Source organism: Pseudomyrmex gracilis, unplaced genomic scaffold (assembly GCF_002006095.1).
Source record: "Pseudomyrmex gracilis isolate BER0280 unplaced genomic scaffold, ASM200609v1 scaffold_64, whole genome shotgun sequence".
In the NCBI taxonomy this organism is placed as follows: Eukaryota; Metazoa; Arthropoda; class Insecta; order Hymenoptera; family Formicidae; genus Pseudomyrmex; species Pseudomyrmex gracilis.
The window spans coordinates 103516-119935 of record NW_018020648.1 but is presented as its reverse complement, the minus strand read 5'-3'; the positions used below and the strand labels follow the sequence as shown (position 1 = coordinate 119935).

Genomic DNA, 16420 nt, shown 5'->3' with positions numbered 1-16420 from the left:
ATTTACTGAAACTTTTGCGAGTCAAAATATTCGTTTGTCAAACGAATATTTATATATGTTTAATAGCGAGTTGTGTTAGTTCACTGCGCTCGTAACTTACTTTACGTAATACGAAAGCCGGGACACGTGACAAGCGTGAAGTAACTATAGCACACACACAGAATAGAGAATAGAACGAGTAATCTAATCGGAAAAGAATGACTTTATCCGAGTTTGCGGATTTGTTGACCAATCCGCGAGCGGGAAAAGATCTCGGCCTCGAGCCGCTGCAAGATGCAAGGAACACACACGTCGGATGTATATCTCTATCTCTAGTCGGCGGCACTCGGGATCCGCGCAGACACGCAGGTGTTCCCGTGTGTAAAGTTGCCGGTATCCGATCAACAACTTTATTGACCGGAAATCAATCTTTGTTTTCGCCGAAAGGGAAAAGGAAACTTCTTTTTCGTCCGTGTTCGCGCGATTTTCTACGCGCGGTTTGAAATTTTCGAAACGTAGTTAGGTGAGAAAAACCAATTGCGCGTCTAAATGAGAATCGCGAGTGATCGTTACGCGTTCCAGTGATTTCTTTATTGCGACCGTATCTAGTTTTTATTATTTTACGTGATCACAAAGAAAACACGGCGTCCTTTAGACAGCGCGCGCGCGCGCGCGCTATTGCTTGATTGAATAACAAGAATTTCCTTTTCTCTCCGAGACACGCGACGGTTTTTGGCTCAACGATTATTATTAAAAAACAACTCGGAACCTTTTTTTTTTTTTTACTTTCGAAAGAAGACTGACGACTATTTTTTCGCGCATCCGTCATGGCAAAGGAAAAAGTAGTAAGTGTGACGCGTAAGATTTTTTTTCGAATTATATTTGCAGAAAAAATCTGTGTGTGTATACAATATTTTTTTTTTTTTTTTTTAATTTTATTGTTTTTAATTTATATTTAATTTATTTCATTTTATTTAATTTCTATTTGAACTTTAAACAAATCAATATGTTCTTAACAATAATTTGCAAAATACTTTTTTTATAATTAATTTATTTAAGTTAACAATTTATTATTGATGTTTATTAATTTTAATTTTTTCAACGTAGAAGCTATTTTGTTTCTAGACACAAAGCGGATACGCAAACGAGGCTTTCCAGCTGAACGAATTCGATTCTCACGAGAATATTCCACCCGACTCGGCGAAACAGTCGGACAAACAACGGGAAGAAGATCCGGAAAATTCGGTGCGTACATCATGTCGAGAGATTGCAACTAACGTCGTTAATTGTGGATAATAATATTTTTTCAATCACATCACAGGCGATCGGCAAAGGAGCGGAATGGGGAGGCAGACTGGAGTTTCTGATGGCTTGCATAGCCACTTCCGTCGGATTGGGAAACGTTTGGAGGTTCCCGTTCACCGCGTACGAAAACGGCGGCGGCGCCTTTCTGATACCGTACATCATAGTTCTGATCCTGGTCGGGAAACCGTTTTATCTGTTGGAAGCGCTCATGGGACAGTTCACCAGCGAGTCGTGCGGGAAGTCGTGGTACATGGCGCCGGCCATGAAGGGTGAGAACCTGGAACTTCTTTCTTTGACGGTCGTGATTATTTTCTCCCGATGTTTTAGGACTGGGATACGCCCAGGCCTTCGCCGCGTTCTGCGTCGTCTCGTACTACTGCGCCTTGATGGCACTGACCTTGTACTATCTGGCGGCAAGTTTTCAGTCCGAGTTACCGTGGTCGATCTGTCGCACGGAGTGGCAGGATTGCATTGACATCAATTCGAACGGCACTAGTGTCTCGAACGACACACGAAGAAGTTCCGCGGAACTGTACTTCAGGTTGCGATTTTCTGACTTAGACGCGTGACAAGAGAAAGCAAATTATTTTCGTGGGAACAAACCAATAAAAATTGTTCTCGCGTAACTTTCAGGAAGATAGTGCTGCAGGAATACGAATCGATCGAGGACGGCATCGGCGCGCCGTCCTGGCAGTTGACAATCTGCTTGGTTCTCAGCTGGGCGTCCATCTTCGCGGTGCTGTTCCGCGGCGTGAAGAGCACGGGCAAGGCCGTCTACTTTCTCGCGTTGTTTCCCTACGTCGTAATGACGGCTCTGCTGATCAGAGCCGTCACCCTCGAGGGCGCCGTAAACGGCATCCTCTTCTTCGTCACGCCGAACTGGGAGGCCCTGTTGAAGCCTAACGTCTGGTACGCCGCTATCACGCAGTGCTTCTTCTCGCTGTCCGTCTGCTTCGGCCCGATCATCAGCTACTCGTCCTACAACAACTTCGGACACCGAGTGGACAGGTGGGAAACTCGCTGGATCTCTCTTGATTTCGGCAATAAATATTGTACTGTAGGTGTCGTGACTCCGCGTCGTTTCAGGGACGTGATGATAGTGACCACGTTGGACACGTTCACCAGTCTGATGGCCGGTTGCACGATCTTCGGCATCCTCGGTAATCTGGCTCACGAGATGAACACGGACGATATCTCCAAGGTGGTTCGCGGCGGAACCGGTCTAGCCTTCATCTCGTATCCGGACGCGCTGTCGCGCTTCAACGTCGTACCTCAGCTATTTGCCGTTCTGTTCTTCGTCATGCTGTTCGTCCTCGGCACCGGGAGCGCAGTCGCGTTGTGCGGCGCGATTTTTAGCATCTTTCGGGATAATCTGCCGAACGTGAAGCAATGGCTTCTGGTGCTCGGTGTCACCTGCATCGGCTTCCTCGTCAGTCTCATTTACGTCACGCCGGTGAGTCAAACTCATTTGATATATAGACAAGTTCAACGTCTGATATATCATCAAATGCTCAAATCGTCGAGCAGGGCGGGCAATGGTTTATAACGTTGGTCGACTACTACGGAGGCACATTCGTGGCGATAATCGTCGGCGTTCTCGAGATGGTGACCATCTTCTGGGTGTACGGTCTAACGAATTTTCTCAACGACATGGAATTTATGCTGGGCAAGAGATTGGGTGTCTATTGGCGAGCGTGCTGGCTTCTGATCACGCCTCTTCTCATGATCGTAATACTGATCTACACTTGCGCAACTTACGAGCCGCCCACTTACGACAACATTCGATTTCCAGATTACGCTTACGGTCAGTGAAATCTTTTTGCGATCTCAAATCGCCGTCGTGCGATACGCAGCAAAACACTGTTTGTCTTTCTTGTTTTTTTTTTAGGAATAGGATGGTTTCTCCTGGCTCTGGGAACTTCTTCGATAATATGGTTCATCGGTTCGAAAATAATTGCAAATAGAACATCGTCTTTTATTGAGGTAATTGCGCAATATTAGAAATAAAATTCGATTTTTTGAACACAATCTCGAAATTGGATAATTACTGACAAATAGAGGGTAAATTTAATTCTTGATTAATTAATTTCACAATTAATTTCTGTGAATGAATATAGTCCGTTCGAGCAGCATTTCGACCGGCGAAAGACAAATGGGGACCTAAGGATCCGAAGATACGCATGGAATGGGAGACGTTTGTGATGGAGAAGGAGTTTGGAGCTCAAACCGGTCTGATGAAAATATTTTTTAAATAAGAAAAAAAATAAACAAGCTCTTATTTATTACCTTGTTCTCTTCTTCTAAGTCAGTTATCTTTCACGCAGCAAAATGTAATTTATTTATCGTATAAGCCGTGTTGAATATTTAAAAAAAAGTTGTATATAAAATAAATACAATAAATTATTTTTATACAAATATAGTTGTACACATATTTTCAAAAACGCAATCTTTTCCATAAATATTTTCTTTTACAAATATTTTCCTCTTATAACGTCTTTGTTTTATTAAATTAATATCTTCGAGTGTCGTTTCACAAGTAATTTAAAAACAAAGTAACAAAATACGTTGAAAAGAAATAAAACGCGACGCTCGTAAAACTTTTGAAAATATATCGCTCGGCAGCACCTGCCGCCACAATAAAAGTTAGATACGCGAGGTGCACATCGTCTGATTTATGCTTCCGACTTGCGATTGGACACGATCGTTTTAATTATGCACGGATGTAATTACGAGTCGTCAATCAAATTACGTAAGATCTGGACAATCAGGTTTATGTAGCGCTCCGACATAATTTCTTCTTTGTTTTTTTTTTCTTTTCAGTTCTTCTTCCGTTTTGTGTCAACTCACCATTTCGTTAATCAGAAGGTAATCGAACGAAACGTATTTCTGAGGTGTACATATAGGAATTCCTTTTCTGACAACTCTTCTTGTTTGTTCACAAACACGTCGCTTGCGCGCAGTCGATGTAATTTACACTTGAACTCAATAAGTTTATTATTTGCACTTGAAGGAATTTGCGCTCGCGTTATGCAACAAACTCGTGAAATCATTGCTCGAGACTGCAAATAGTCAAGTGAATTCGATAATGAGAAAATAGTAGACCGATGAGAGCTGAAAACTCGAATAAATTAATTAGTCAAGTATGGAAAAGTATATTTAAGAATTTAATGAACTAATTGAGCTTCTCTTCTACCGTCGCGATTTTCTAAATTTACATGTAAATAAAACAGAAAATATTTCGACTTCCATTCGGTCTCTTTTCAAATTTTAACACCCGACGCAGTTAATTTATCGAATTTTTTCCGACGATCAAGTTTGATTTCTTGAGAAGAACGAGACGACAAATGGTGTGTGAGTCGAACTTTCACAATTTTAAAAATTAAACAAAACTCAACACATTAATATAATTGTCACAAATGATTTATTTGTATAAAGATCTTAAAACTCGAAAATTAAATCTCGTTAATTGAATTACCATATTTACGTGAGAATAATTTTTTTTTGTTTGTCACACATCAATCATCATTTATACGATTTAAACGAGCAATGCGATATCGCGCTTAATGATAATTGCAATGATTTAAGCTTTCACACGGCGGGTTACGGGTTTCACGAAACGACAAAAAAACATCGTCCCGACGAGACATTTAACATTAATCACTTTAGTTCCACCTCAAAGCGCCGTAGCGAAATCACATAATGGTTTAATGACGAAAACAATTAGGCGCGCGAGAGTTAATCGTTTCTCTTTGCGCTCGATTCGTCTTGTTATTAAATGTCATTCAGATTACTCATCGACGGCGGGGGCTTAAGCAGGTGTCTCGGTGCAGATAACGCGCGCGCACGGCGAGTGTAGCGTAAAATTAACGTACGCGCGAGAAAATAAAAACTATTCGATATTTCCGCGCGACATGTAAACGTACATTTGTATTGTATCTTGCCTCTCTCTCGAAACGTTCTCGCGCAAAGCAAGCGAATGACAAAATAAAAAAAAAAAAAACTAAAATTAAAAAAACAAAAGAAGAATCATCTTCGTTATTTGAAACAGCGATTATCACGACTAAGTACGGGTGAGTACTCGCGCGCGCATTTTAATCCGGACGTAAAAGAATCGCGCGTGCGAAGATCTACGTGGCGCGCGCAAATTCCTTAAGCAGTCTATCAAAGTCAGTCGTCTGAGGAAGACGCGTGTAGACTTTCGAAAAAAAAAAAAAAAAACGACAATTCAACAGTGTGGAAAATTATATTTTCACGTAACAGTCGACGTCGCAAAGCTCGTGCTCGAGACAATAAAACCAGCATGGGCCTTACAAAGGTTCGTCGCTATACAATACACACACGGTGTTACGACAGCGAAATTTCGCGCGACGAGATTCGTTTTTTGATTATTATTTCAAAAAAAAGAATGTGAGAAAAACAAAAAGAGAGACGGGAGAGAAGTGAATTGACTGAAAGTTTCATGTTGTTTTTCGCAAAATTTCGAAGGGCAACAAAATTAAAAATGACAACTTTTGATTTTTTATTTATTTATAAAACGCGTGTTCTTACGTGTGTGCTCGCGCGAAGATAAGATCTCTTAGCGATTCTTGTCGGAAGACAATTATTAAAAAATTAATCTACATTTGTATGCAATGCCGAGAGTGAGACTTTATTGGCACGAATATGAGTGCGAGTGTTTGCAAAGATACCGTATATACGTTTCTCCGATTCATCTTGTTTTCTCTCGTCTCTATTACTATTGTTTAATTGTCACTCTACATCCGAGAAACCGCAAATTAATTTATTGGACGCGCGTTATGTGTTTGTTTTATTTTAATAATCGCGTCTGTGTGCATGACGCATTTGTACGACACTAGAACTTTGAAGCGGTTTTGTCGTATAAAGACACACATGTCAATAATCGACTCCCGACTGGTAGAGTAGGTGACAAATATTGAGTGTATGTTACATTCGTAATTGTTTTACGCTCTTAACTATTGTACTATTATCGCCTACGTGTTTTAAACAATCTCGCTCGCTTCTCGGTTTCAATCGCCGGCAAACGATTTTGTGGTGCACATTCACAACTTCAACAATCTCTTGCGTTGAGAAGAACTAAAGAGCCTATTTTACTTTTAAATTATGTATATATATATATATATATATATATATATATATATATTTTAGTATATATTTTCAATTTCATATATTTTTTAATTGTCAAATTTGTGCGATTAACTTTGATTAAACTTGATTCCGAAACTTTTTATTGTTCTTTAATTATTCATTATTTTGTTGTATTGAAGAGAATCTAAAGTCGTTAATACTTTGTGAAAAAATAAAACAATTATGTAATAGGCACTAACTTGGTTTAACTGCCAAGTATTTTAATTATCTTGTTTTTTTTTTTTTTTTTTTATTTCCGAGCCGGTTTTACACTGGTACTTTGTGTATATTTTTAACTAATACGCTAAAACAACGGTATCGCTCTCTTTTTTTACCGACTGCTAGGCAATTAGATTAATTTGCTAAACGAAACTGCTGTTGTTGCACTTTTTATCCGGGATTTTCGCGATAAGATAAAGCGCGTACTTGGAAATAAACATCAATAATTTGTTAACAACAATAATTGAGTCACAATTGCAATAATCTGAACTATGTGCTCTACGTTATCGAGATTATGTGGAATATTTGTTTTTTTTTTTTTTACATTCGATAAAGAAGTTACAATTGTAATAATCTAAACTATGTGCTACGTTGTCGAGATTACGTGGAATATCTGTTTTTTTTTTTTTTTGTTGTTTTTACATTCGATAAGTGTTGCTGACAAATAAACGCTTTGCCGCTTAGTTGAACGATCCAAACCGGAATTTTTCCCACATTACGCAAGACGAGAACGCGTGTGACGCGATGACGTCGGGATATCGTGGTTTTACACGTAGCTTATGTTTTATGTAAAATCGGTGAACTGTTGAAATTTAAATGGAAACAGGATGTATCGCGAAACACTCGTTTGATATAACGTTTGTGGTTGAAACGCGTTGGAATTATTACGACGAGTTAAGCCACCCGTAAAGGCGATATATTTTTTCGCCAAATGTGTCCACACGCGCCTTTGTGCAAACGCGACGTTTTCTTCCTGTAATAATTTTGCAGGAAAATCCGATCGAAAGATCAGATCTCGTTGTGATCGCGCTGCAATCTTTTACGTGGAAACGGGATTTATCAGATAAGAAACAATTTTTTTCTAGAGCTGCGCTATCGATACGAACGAAACGCCGGGCATCTTCAAGATCTCACCTCCGTCGGACAACAGAAACGAGATCGACAACAGAGTAAGTGCGAAACAACATGTACGCAACGTGCTTTGAGAGTTTCTTTAAAAGTTTCCGAAAACGTTCGTCGCTCTCTTCGCAGATCTCGATATCGATCAGGGACGAGGACGAGAAAGACAACAGGGCGCAATGGGGAAACGCGGTCGAGTTTCTTATGTCCTGCGTCGCGTTCTCCGTCGGTCTCGGAAACGTCTGGCGATTCCCGTACACGGCCTACGAGAACGGCGGCGGCGCTTTTTTGATCCCGTACATAGTGGTGCTCTTCAGCATCGGCAAGCCGTTTTACTACATGGAGATGATTCTCGGACAGTTCACCAGCAGATCCTGCGTCCAGATCTGGTCCGTGTCGCCTGCGTTCCAAGGTAACGAGTTTTGTTCGAGTTTCACACACACCCGGAAAAAAAAAGTCCTTCATCTCACAGACGATCGTATTTAATCACTTGGATGTAAAATTATATTGGTCTATGAAGGACTTTTTCCGGACCCAGATTTTATTACACGCAATACGCGCTCCAGGTATCGGCTACGGCGTGGCGGTGTCGGTGTTCTCTGTGATTACTTACTATTGCGCTCTGATGGCCTTGACACTTTTTTACCTGGTGGCCAGTTGTCAGTCGGTTCTCCCGTGGGCCTATTGTTGGGATGAATGGGGCGAGGATTGTTTCGACAGCACGTCAGCCAATGGAAAAAAAAACGGAAGCAGTTCCGCCGATCTGTATTTCAGGTACATAAACTTTTTGCGCAATATACAAACGGAGATTTATATATAGGACATCCTTTACCGATTTATTACTTACCGTGCCGTAAACTGTCCGGAACAAAATTCTTCGTACGTGAACAAATTCTATAATTATTAATTTCTATAATTATTTTCTCTATCTAGTTTGTATATTTATTTTATAGAATTTTATTTTATAAATAATCAGATACAGAATTTGTTCATAGAAAAAACTTTTTTCCGGGTATCATAAAACTCCTTCACAGCTGCAGCCGGTTATTCGCGCGAGAAAGAGAGAGACTCGTGAAATATTTATTGTATTGTTAAACGAGTGTTTTTTTTTTTTTTTTTTTAAGAAAAAGATTTTTAGTTCGAAAGAAACATTTCCAGTTGTCTATATATGTTTAGAAAGTATGTTCTCAATGAAGCGGGAATCGAGAACGGACTCGGCTTACCTTCGTGGAAACTGGTGCTGACGTTGTTCGTGAGCTGGATATTCGTCTTTTTGGTGATCTGCAAAGGCGTGAAGAGCACCGGCAAAGCGGCTTATTTCCTGGCTCTTTTCCCGTACGTCATCATGATCACACTTCTGATCAGAGCGGTTACGTTGGACGGTGCGGTGGACGGTATCATCTTTCTCTTCACCCCCGTGTGGCACAAGATTCTGGAACCGTCGGTCTGGTACGCCGCTGTCACTCAGTCGTTCTTCTCCCTCGGCGTTTGCTTCGGGGCTGTGACCATGTATTCGTCCTACAACAATTTCGATCACAACGCGGCTAGGTAAAGAAAATATTTCCGAACAATCTCGTAGAGCGCGTAAATGGTCGTACAAACACGTTTAAGTCTTCATCTGTATTATTTTGATAACAAAAATAATATATTTTGTCACATTGTTTTATATTTTTTATTTAAATTTTATTATTGCTAGACACAGACGCAGAAAGAAATTTATCTGCGGTAGCAGGTCGGAAAAGAAATCTAAATAAAAACAGCAAACCCAAATCAAAATATAAGATGCAAAATAAATAAAATCACGTGCATATAAATTAAACAATTTGCAATAGAACAAACCGAGCAAAATAACAATTACATTAAAAAAAAATTGAAAAAATTAAAAATAAATTTAAATTAAATGTCACGAAATATAATTGTCCAAAGAGACTGCACGATCGTGACGACTCTGGATCTCTGCACGAGTCTGATGGCGGGAACGACCATTTTCGGGATCCTGGGCAATCTCGCTCACGAGACCGGCAGCGAAGATATCAGTACTGTCGTTCGCGCGGGGACCGGTCTGGCCTTTGTGTCTTATCCGGAAGCATTGGCGAAATTCACGGTGATACCGCAGCTTTGTGCGGTGCTCTTTTTTCTGATGCTCTTCGTGCTGGGTATAGGCACCACCGTTGCCTTCTGCAACGTCATCATCAGCATCGTAAACGACCAGTTTCCACGGCTCGATCAGTGGAAAATCGCGGCCGGACTTTCGATCCTTGGCTTCGGCTTCGGAATTGTTTACTGTACACCCGTGAGTGTTGCGAGAAAAATAAAAATAAAAAAAAATATATATATATATATATATTTGTGCGCACTTCCGATATTGTCGATATGTTATTTTGTCGATAGGGTGGCCAGTACATTTTGAATTTGGTGGACTATTTCGGTGGGACCTTCATTATCGTGTTTCTGGCCTCGTTCGAAGTAATAGCCGTTTCCTGGGTTTACGGTAATGACAGACATGTCTCTCTGCAAAGCCGTAACGAGAACCGTAACTCACTTTGTTTTTTTCAGGCGTTGATAACTTCATGGACGACATTGAGTTCATGGTGAAACGTCGACCGTTCTTCTACTGGCGATTTTGTTGGTGCTACCTGACTCCTATATTTCTGTTCACCATTTTAATTTACTTTTTGATCAACATGACGCCGATCATGTACAACGGCGAGTACTATCCGACATCAGCGTACGGTACTGACACGTTATCTTTCATATAAATTTGTTTTCTCTTATAAATGTCTAAATAAATGTGCAAAATAAATTATAATGGCAATTAAGATACAAAATTAATTAGAATACTCTTATTGCAAAATTATTTTTTGACTTCATAGTTGCGGGCTGGATTCTCTTGGCCTTGGGAATAATTCCGCTTCCTCTGGGCATGATCGTCGCCGGAATTCGAAATAAAAGAAAGTCGTGCTTAGATGTAAGTAAACATTTACGTTTTATTTAGAACATAAATTTTTTTACATGAGTTGTGTTTACGTGTGTGTGTCATAATCTAAACTTATGATATAATTTGCTACTTTTCGGTTTTCAGATGTATAAGCCGAGCGCCGATTGGGGCCCAAAAAACTCTAAAAAATATGACGAGTGGCGGGACTTCAAACATGCGAAAAACATAGCACGACTCGGCGCTAAAAAATCGAAAGTTATAGCTGCGCTGGTTGGCAAAAATTGATGTATGTAAATAATAATAAGATAAGAAAAACTAAAAATAATAGTAAAACTACTTGTATTTTTTGTATATTTTTAAAATACAAAATGGATCACAATCACGAGTAAAAAACATTCAGTATCGGCGACTCTTTGTCATATGTTACACATAGTGCAACATTTGTATTTAGAAAATTTAAGGACGGAAGTTGCTGAAAGTTTCAAGTCTCCAGACGCTTCCTAACTATTAAGCCGCGACATTTAAATGCGTTTTGAACATGAGTTGCACAAATTGCGCAATGTGTGTTTCTCTCCCCTCTTCTTTATTCTGTAACCTGTAACGACATTTTCGTTATAATTGGCACAACGTTGCGCGATTGTTCCGTTGCACATTGCATCGTGCCCGCGCAAAGATTCGTTTAACGCATGCGTTTCGATCATATATAACGAATGCGTTAAAAGTTACAAGAACTGACCCGTCAGGCCTCACAGAGGCAGAGAAACTGTTCAAAACTGTTTTTTCTATTTGGGTTCTATGTTCAGAAGAACATAGAATATTTGTTTCCATCTCGGCTGCGTTCTCATCTGTTGAATTTGCGCCCTTTCTTCTTTAAAGATCTCCCAATTCTTACGTTGCTGCACTTCTTGCGGACCCCATCTGCTCGCGGGCGCGAAGGCTTTCTTCACCATCTTAAACAATATAACGTGTGTGTGTTAAGTTAATCGCTTTTTCAAATTTCATGTTTAAAACATAGCAGCAATAAGACAATCTTCAAATATATAAGATCGGACTGTGAATATATTGGCTTGAGTCAGAGTTACCTGTAAAAACGACAATTCGCGATTCTTCAGCATCGCAATTATCATCCACAGCGGTATTTGAAGAACTCCGATACAGAGTATCGTCCATCCAGCTGCGTGCGCAGATCCCGGGAACGATCTTCCGCCGTAGGTTAACGGCGTCAAAGTGGCTACCGTGTAGATAAAAATTGCAATCAAGATCAACGGTGTTATTACAAACCAACAAATCCGCCAGTACACGCTTACTTTCCGATCCAGCATAAACTCCACGTCCTCTAAGAAGTTTTCGAAACCTGATGAATATAAATAAATTATTATTAACTAAATTATAATTAATTATTAAAAACTAAAACACGAAGTTTCAAAATGATAACTTGAAAATACAGAATTTTTTTTACCATAAATCCACACTACTCCGGTCATCTCAAACGAAGCTAGAATAAAAACGACGAATGAAGTGCCGTAATAGTCCACTAAAGTTAAAATAAATTGACCGCCCTGAAAAATTCGCATTTGTTTTACAACACGTTAAAATTATTTTACAAATATTCGTCGACTTACAACAAAGTTTCTCGATAGCAAATTAAATTTAACGCCAAACTATTAGTACCATTTTAAATCTACAACTTGACATATTGATGTATTTTTTTATTTTTAAATAAAAATGTATTTTAATGACAAAAAAAAACTAAACTTGTCGAAGTGGAACTTGGCGCGAGTCGAGAGATTTTATTTTAAGTCTGTGATCTTATTTCGTTTCGAAGAGTTTTACTAACCGGTGTTACGTAAACTGTGCCGATTAAAAATCCCAAGAAACAAACCGGAACTACGGTTTGCCAAGTGTTTGATTTGGGAAATTGCTCGCGTATCACAGTCATGATTCCCGTCGTCATACCCACGGCGCTTCCTACGCCGAGCACAAACATCATCACGAAGAACAACACGGAGAACAGCTATAACCGAAACAAAAAACAGGTCGTTTGTTTTAGGGAGAACGTTAAGAATTTTTTGTTCTCTAAACAATGCCATAAAATAAATGTATTTTGTTACTTAGACTTGTTCCCTTTTTTTTTTATAGAAACTAAATAATTAAGAAATACCTGCGGAAGAACGTTGAACTTTGCTATTGCGTCGGGATAAGATATAAATGCCAAACCGGCTCCACCTCTGACCACTTTGGATATGTCCTTTTCTCCTAATTCGTACGCCAGGTTGCCAAGGATCCCGAATATCGTGAAGCCTGCCAGCAAGCTCGTAATCGTATCCAGCGAAGTAATTATTAAAACATCTCTGTGTGAGTGATTAATCAAACGTGAACGAAATTCGGAAACCCATAATTAGACAGAAAGTCTTAAAGTAATGAAATTGTCATTAAGAAGTTTTTAATTACTTAAATTAGTTTTTAATTATCTACATTTATTGTATCTAATAAAAACCACTAATTATTGTTTAAGTTATAAGAAATGCGTGATTGTTTTTAAAAACGATACACACAATTTTTCTTGCGTTTATTCTTTTTACCTGTAAATGTTGTGTTTGAATTCGTTGTGCGAGGAATACGTGATGATGCTGCCGAAGCAGACGGAAAGCGAAAAGAAACATTGGGTTACAGCGGCGTACCAAACGTTCGGATCCAACAGCTTAGACCACTTCGGGGTGATAAAATAGAAGATTCCGGCCATGGCGCCGTCCAATGTGACCGCACGAACGAGCAGAGCGATCAACACGACATACGGAAAAATAGCCAAAAAGTAAGAGAATCTTCCTGAACTCTTGACACCCTGAAACAATACTGCGCAGACAGTCATCCAGCTGCCAAGAAGACAGAGCGTCAGTTTCCAGTTTGGCCATCCGATCCCGTCGTCGATGCTCTCTTTTTCGTGCAAAACCACTCGTCTGTAAATTGTTTTTCTCTTTATCTTAAATTTATAGGAGAGAGAAAAACACAATGTAAATTGTTTTTCTCTTTATCTTAAATTTATAGGAGAGAGAAAAGAATTTTTCTTGTCATATCAAATTACTACATCAAAAAAAAAAAAAAAAAGATAAGATTCCTTATCGCGATATTATCGAAACAAGATAGATCTCACTCACGTGAAATACATTTCGGCCGAACTTTGAAGCTTGATGCTGCTGTTTAGGAAATTGAAAGGATTTACATCTTCTTCCGTTGCATTAAGATCGACGCTGTGATTTCTCTTGGTGATGGAATTGATGCACATGTCGCCCCAATCTTCTTGACAAGTGGCCCACGGCAATTCGGACGAGAAGGATGCGATTAAATAATAAAGCGTCAACGCCATCAGCGAACTGTAGTAGGTCGCCAGTGCAACAGTAGAACAGAACTGTGCCCATCCGACTCCTGTTGATGTAACAATTATCTATTTTCTTTTTTTTTATCAAGTCAACGCGCAATTGTCAGAAAATTTGATCAAATCACGAGAAAAAAACTAAAAACTTGAATTAAAATTTGAAGGAAAATAAAAGTTTTTCGCAGCAACTCGAGATTCTCTCAGTTTGCTATTTTTTTTTTTAATAGGAAAACAATAAAATTAATTACCAACAAAACCCGGAGACATGGCCCAGACTTTGACGGACGAGTTGCCGGAGAACTGTCCGATGATCATCTCTAGAAAGTAAAATGGTTTTCCCACGAGGAAAAGCAAGATCACGTACGGAATCAGAAAAGCGCCGCCGCCGTTTTCGTAAGCGGTGAACGGGAACCGCCAAATGTTTCCGAAACCGACCGACACGGCGATACATGACATGAGAAATTCTATGCTGTTGTTCCACGTTGTTCGTTTTTTATTCGGTTTGTCTCCGATCTCCGATAGCGAAACTCCAGGATACGTTCTCTCCCCATTTCCGATGGCATGTAACTCGGTTATTTGGAAGACGGTGTTGTCAAACCCTTGCTGCTTTTCATTCTTCTGTAATTATACAATTCCTCGTATTGTGTATGACTATTAACAACTCGTGTATCTACATATATATATATTTTTTTTTCACATGAAATGGCTCACATTTCCGATACACAAATAACAGACATGAGACAAGAATGACGTAAGCTGATTAGTTTGATTTTACGTTTGTCGTCTTAACTACCTTTCGCATACAAACTCCAAAAATAACTACTGGCAATACAGACTGGGTCTGTGAGACCTGCGCGACTTTAAAATCGATTATTTCCGCAAAAAAAATCAATATTTTTAATTTTTGTCCTTTTGAATCGAAAGCTTGAACGATTCCGCGTCAATAAAAAAAAAAACTAGTAGTTTTGAAGAGCGTTCAAAGAAACCTAATAATTTTCACAAACTGTTAGCTCATATAAAGATAAATATAAACTAAAATATATAAAATAATAAACATATAAAATAAACAATAAAATATACAAAATAAATAATGAAATAAATTAAAAAAAAAAAAATCAGTAAAAATTAATGTAGCAAATTTATGTGCGTATAATAATAGAATAGATGTTAGGATGACGATGATAATAGTGTTAGGTTTTAGATATTCTCTCGGAAAGACCCCGAGAACAATGTAAAGATATCGAGAGCGACGAGTTTATTATCGCGAATACCCTTGCGCGAGAATCCCTCACGGATTACTCGGCAAACATCGGAGTATTATTTATCGTGCCTTGAAATTACAGACTGATCTCGGACGAGAGAGAGAGAGAGAGAGAAAGACAGATGTTCTTGTTAACGATCATAAAACGGGATCATTTTTCATCCCGCTATAAAAAAAATGATACTCGTGACATTTGCGCGGGTCTTTTGCGCTTCCTTTTTTATCGCAAAACACGTGCGCGTGTATATTAAACTTCTTGCACCCAGTTTTTACTTGCAGTACTTAAAAATCTATCCCTCGGTACACACGCGCAAAAACGTATCTTCCAAAGCAAAACGGAAACACAACGGCCTTAGGATGACTTTCACCTAAGAGTTACGAGACACGTGACGGAAAAGAAACCGACGACAACGACGACGATCTTACGGGAGAAAGAGAGAGAGAAAGAGAGAGAGAGAGAAAGAGAGATGCGTCTTAAAATGACTCAGAAAAGATTACCAAACGCGATAAAGATCACGAATTATAAAACAAAGGTTATCGAACTTTTGCCCGGTTTGCGTCTCGCAAATTCCTTTCGGATGATCTTCGGCAATTTTATTGTTATCGCGTTCAAATTTACATTTTTTGCGCGCGCGCGCACCTCACACTTCGATCAGTCCCCGCACACAGCTGAGTTAACAAACCACGTGTTAATTTATAAAACTAATAAATCAATATTATTTTACAAATTATGCAACAAATCAATCAATTGTTACTTTGTTCAACAATCAAATCATATCTTCAATTTTACATCATCATCAACAGTTTTGCGTTTTTAATTTTTTTTTACACTTACTTCGTACATAGCGAACTCCGTACAAAAGCCAAACACACGTTGGAACTTGCGACGTCGTATATCGGCGCGAGAAACCTCGGCACTAGAGAATCAAAACGAGCAAATCCGGTATCCTCAACGTGACGCTCTACCGACAAGAACTGGCTGGGAACTCGAAGTGTTGTCATCGACACGAGTCACACGGAAAACGCTTTATAAATAAAAACGACAACTATTGCCGCTGTGCGTACACCTCAGGGCGGCTGGTGATGGAACACTGCGTGCGCTTAAAACGCGACGACGATCTATCTATTCGTCTAAATAACAAACTGCCAGGTAGGAGCGCGGTAGTGTGTGAATCATATGACGACGTGTAACGTGAAAGGCTAATTACACACTTCTGGACCAGAAACGCCGCTCAGAGAGAGAGAGAGAGAGAGAGAGAGAGAAGCCGGCCAGAAATAAGAGGGGTGGGTAAAGACGCAT

The 16420-nt window shown here is 39.4% G+C and overlaps 3 protein-coding genes across 4 annotated transcripts; 2 read left to right on the top strand and 1 right to left on the bottom strand.

The window, feature by feature from the left end:
- The first annotated feature begins 284 nt into the window (after positions 1-284).
- Positions 285-3653, top strand: LOC109854401 (sodium-dependent nutrient amino acid transporter 1-like). The gene is made up of 9 exons (XM_020427454.1): positions 285-824; positions 1105-1224; positions 1301-1553; positions 1612-1825; positions 1918-2292; positions 2371-2737; positions 2812-3088; positions 3173-3267; positions 3402-3653. Exons 1-9 carry the CDS (start codon positions 807-809, stop codon positions 3537-3539), a joined length of 1857 nt encoding a protein of 618 aa, XP_020283043.1. The 5' UTR covers positions 285-806; the 3' UTR covers positions 3540-3653.
- A 1781-nt stretch (positions 3654-5434) lies between these two features.
- Positions 5435-10841, top strand: LOC109854390 (sodium-dependent nutrient amino acid transporter 1-like). The gene is made up of 10 exons (XM_020427437.1): positions 5435-5599; positions 7515-7598; positions 7681-7960; positions 8115-8322; positions 8725-9096; positions 9475-9841; positions 9940-10039; positions 10105-10281; positions 10422-10516; positions 10631-10841. Exons 1-10 carry the CDS (start codon positions 5585-5587, stop codon positions 10769-10771), a joined length of 1839 nt encoding a protein of 612 aa, XP_020283026.1. The 5' UTR covers positions 5435-5584; the 3' UTR covers positions 10772-10841.
- A 402-nt stretch (positions 10842-11243) lies between these two features.
- Positions 11244-16317, bottom strand: LOC109854389 (sodium-dependent nutrient amino acid transporter 1-like). 2 transcript variants are annotated; one of them, XM_020427435.1, is made up of 9 exons: positions 15956-16317; positions 14108-14477; positions 13642-13909; positions 13069-13443; positions 12648-12837; positions 12324-12500; positions 11946-12045; positions 11569-11840; positions 11244-11436 (listed from the first exon to the last, which is right to left on the bottom strand). In XM_020427435.1, the coding sequence occupies exons 1-9, from the start codon at positions 15962-15964 to the stop codon at positions 11269-11271; spliced, it is 1929 nt and encodes a 642-aa protein (XP_020283024.1). In that variant the 5' UTR covers positions 15965-16317; the 3' UTR covers positions 11244-11268. The 2 variants fall into 2 exon arrangements, with proteins under 2 accessions (XP_020283024.1, XP_020283025.1); XM_020427436.1 differs by lacking the exon at positions 15956-16317 and adding an exon at positions 14653-14791.
- Positions 16318-16420: the final 103 nt, after the last annotated feature.

Bases quoted from the DNA above. Each gene is read 5' to 3' on its own strand.
- LOC109854401 (XM_020427454.1), top strand. The intron at 1,826-1,917 runs GTTGCGATTTTC...CGTAACTTTCAG, and splicing joins TCCGCGGAACTGTACTTCAG to GAAGATAGTGCTGCAGGAAT. The intron at 3,268-3,401 runs GTAATTGCGCAA...GAATGAATATAG, and splicing joins GAACATCGTCTTTTATTGAG to TCCGTTCGAGCAGCATTTCG.
- LOC109854389 (XM_020427435.1), bottom strand. The intron at 12,501-12,647 runs GTATTTCTTAAT...TTTCGGTTATAG, and splicing joins AGTTCAACGTTCTTCCGCAG to CTGTTCTCCGTGTTGTTCTT. The intron at 11,841-11,945 runs GTAAAAAAAATT...TATATTCATCAG, and splicing joins CGGAGTAGTGTGGATTTATG to GTTTCGAAAACTTCTTAGAG.
- LOC109854390 (XM_020427437.1), top strand. The intron at 8,323-8,724 runs GTACATAAACTT...ATATATGTTTAG, and splicing joins TCCGCCGATCTGTATTTCAG to AAAGTATGTTCTCAATGAAG. The intron at 10,282-10,421 runs GTACTGACACGT...TTGACTTCATAG, and splicing joins CTATCCGACATCAGCGTACG to TTGCGGGCTGGATTCTCTTG.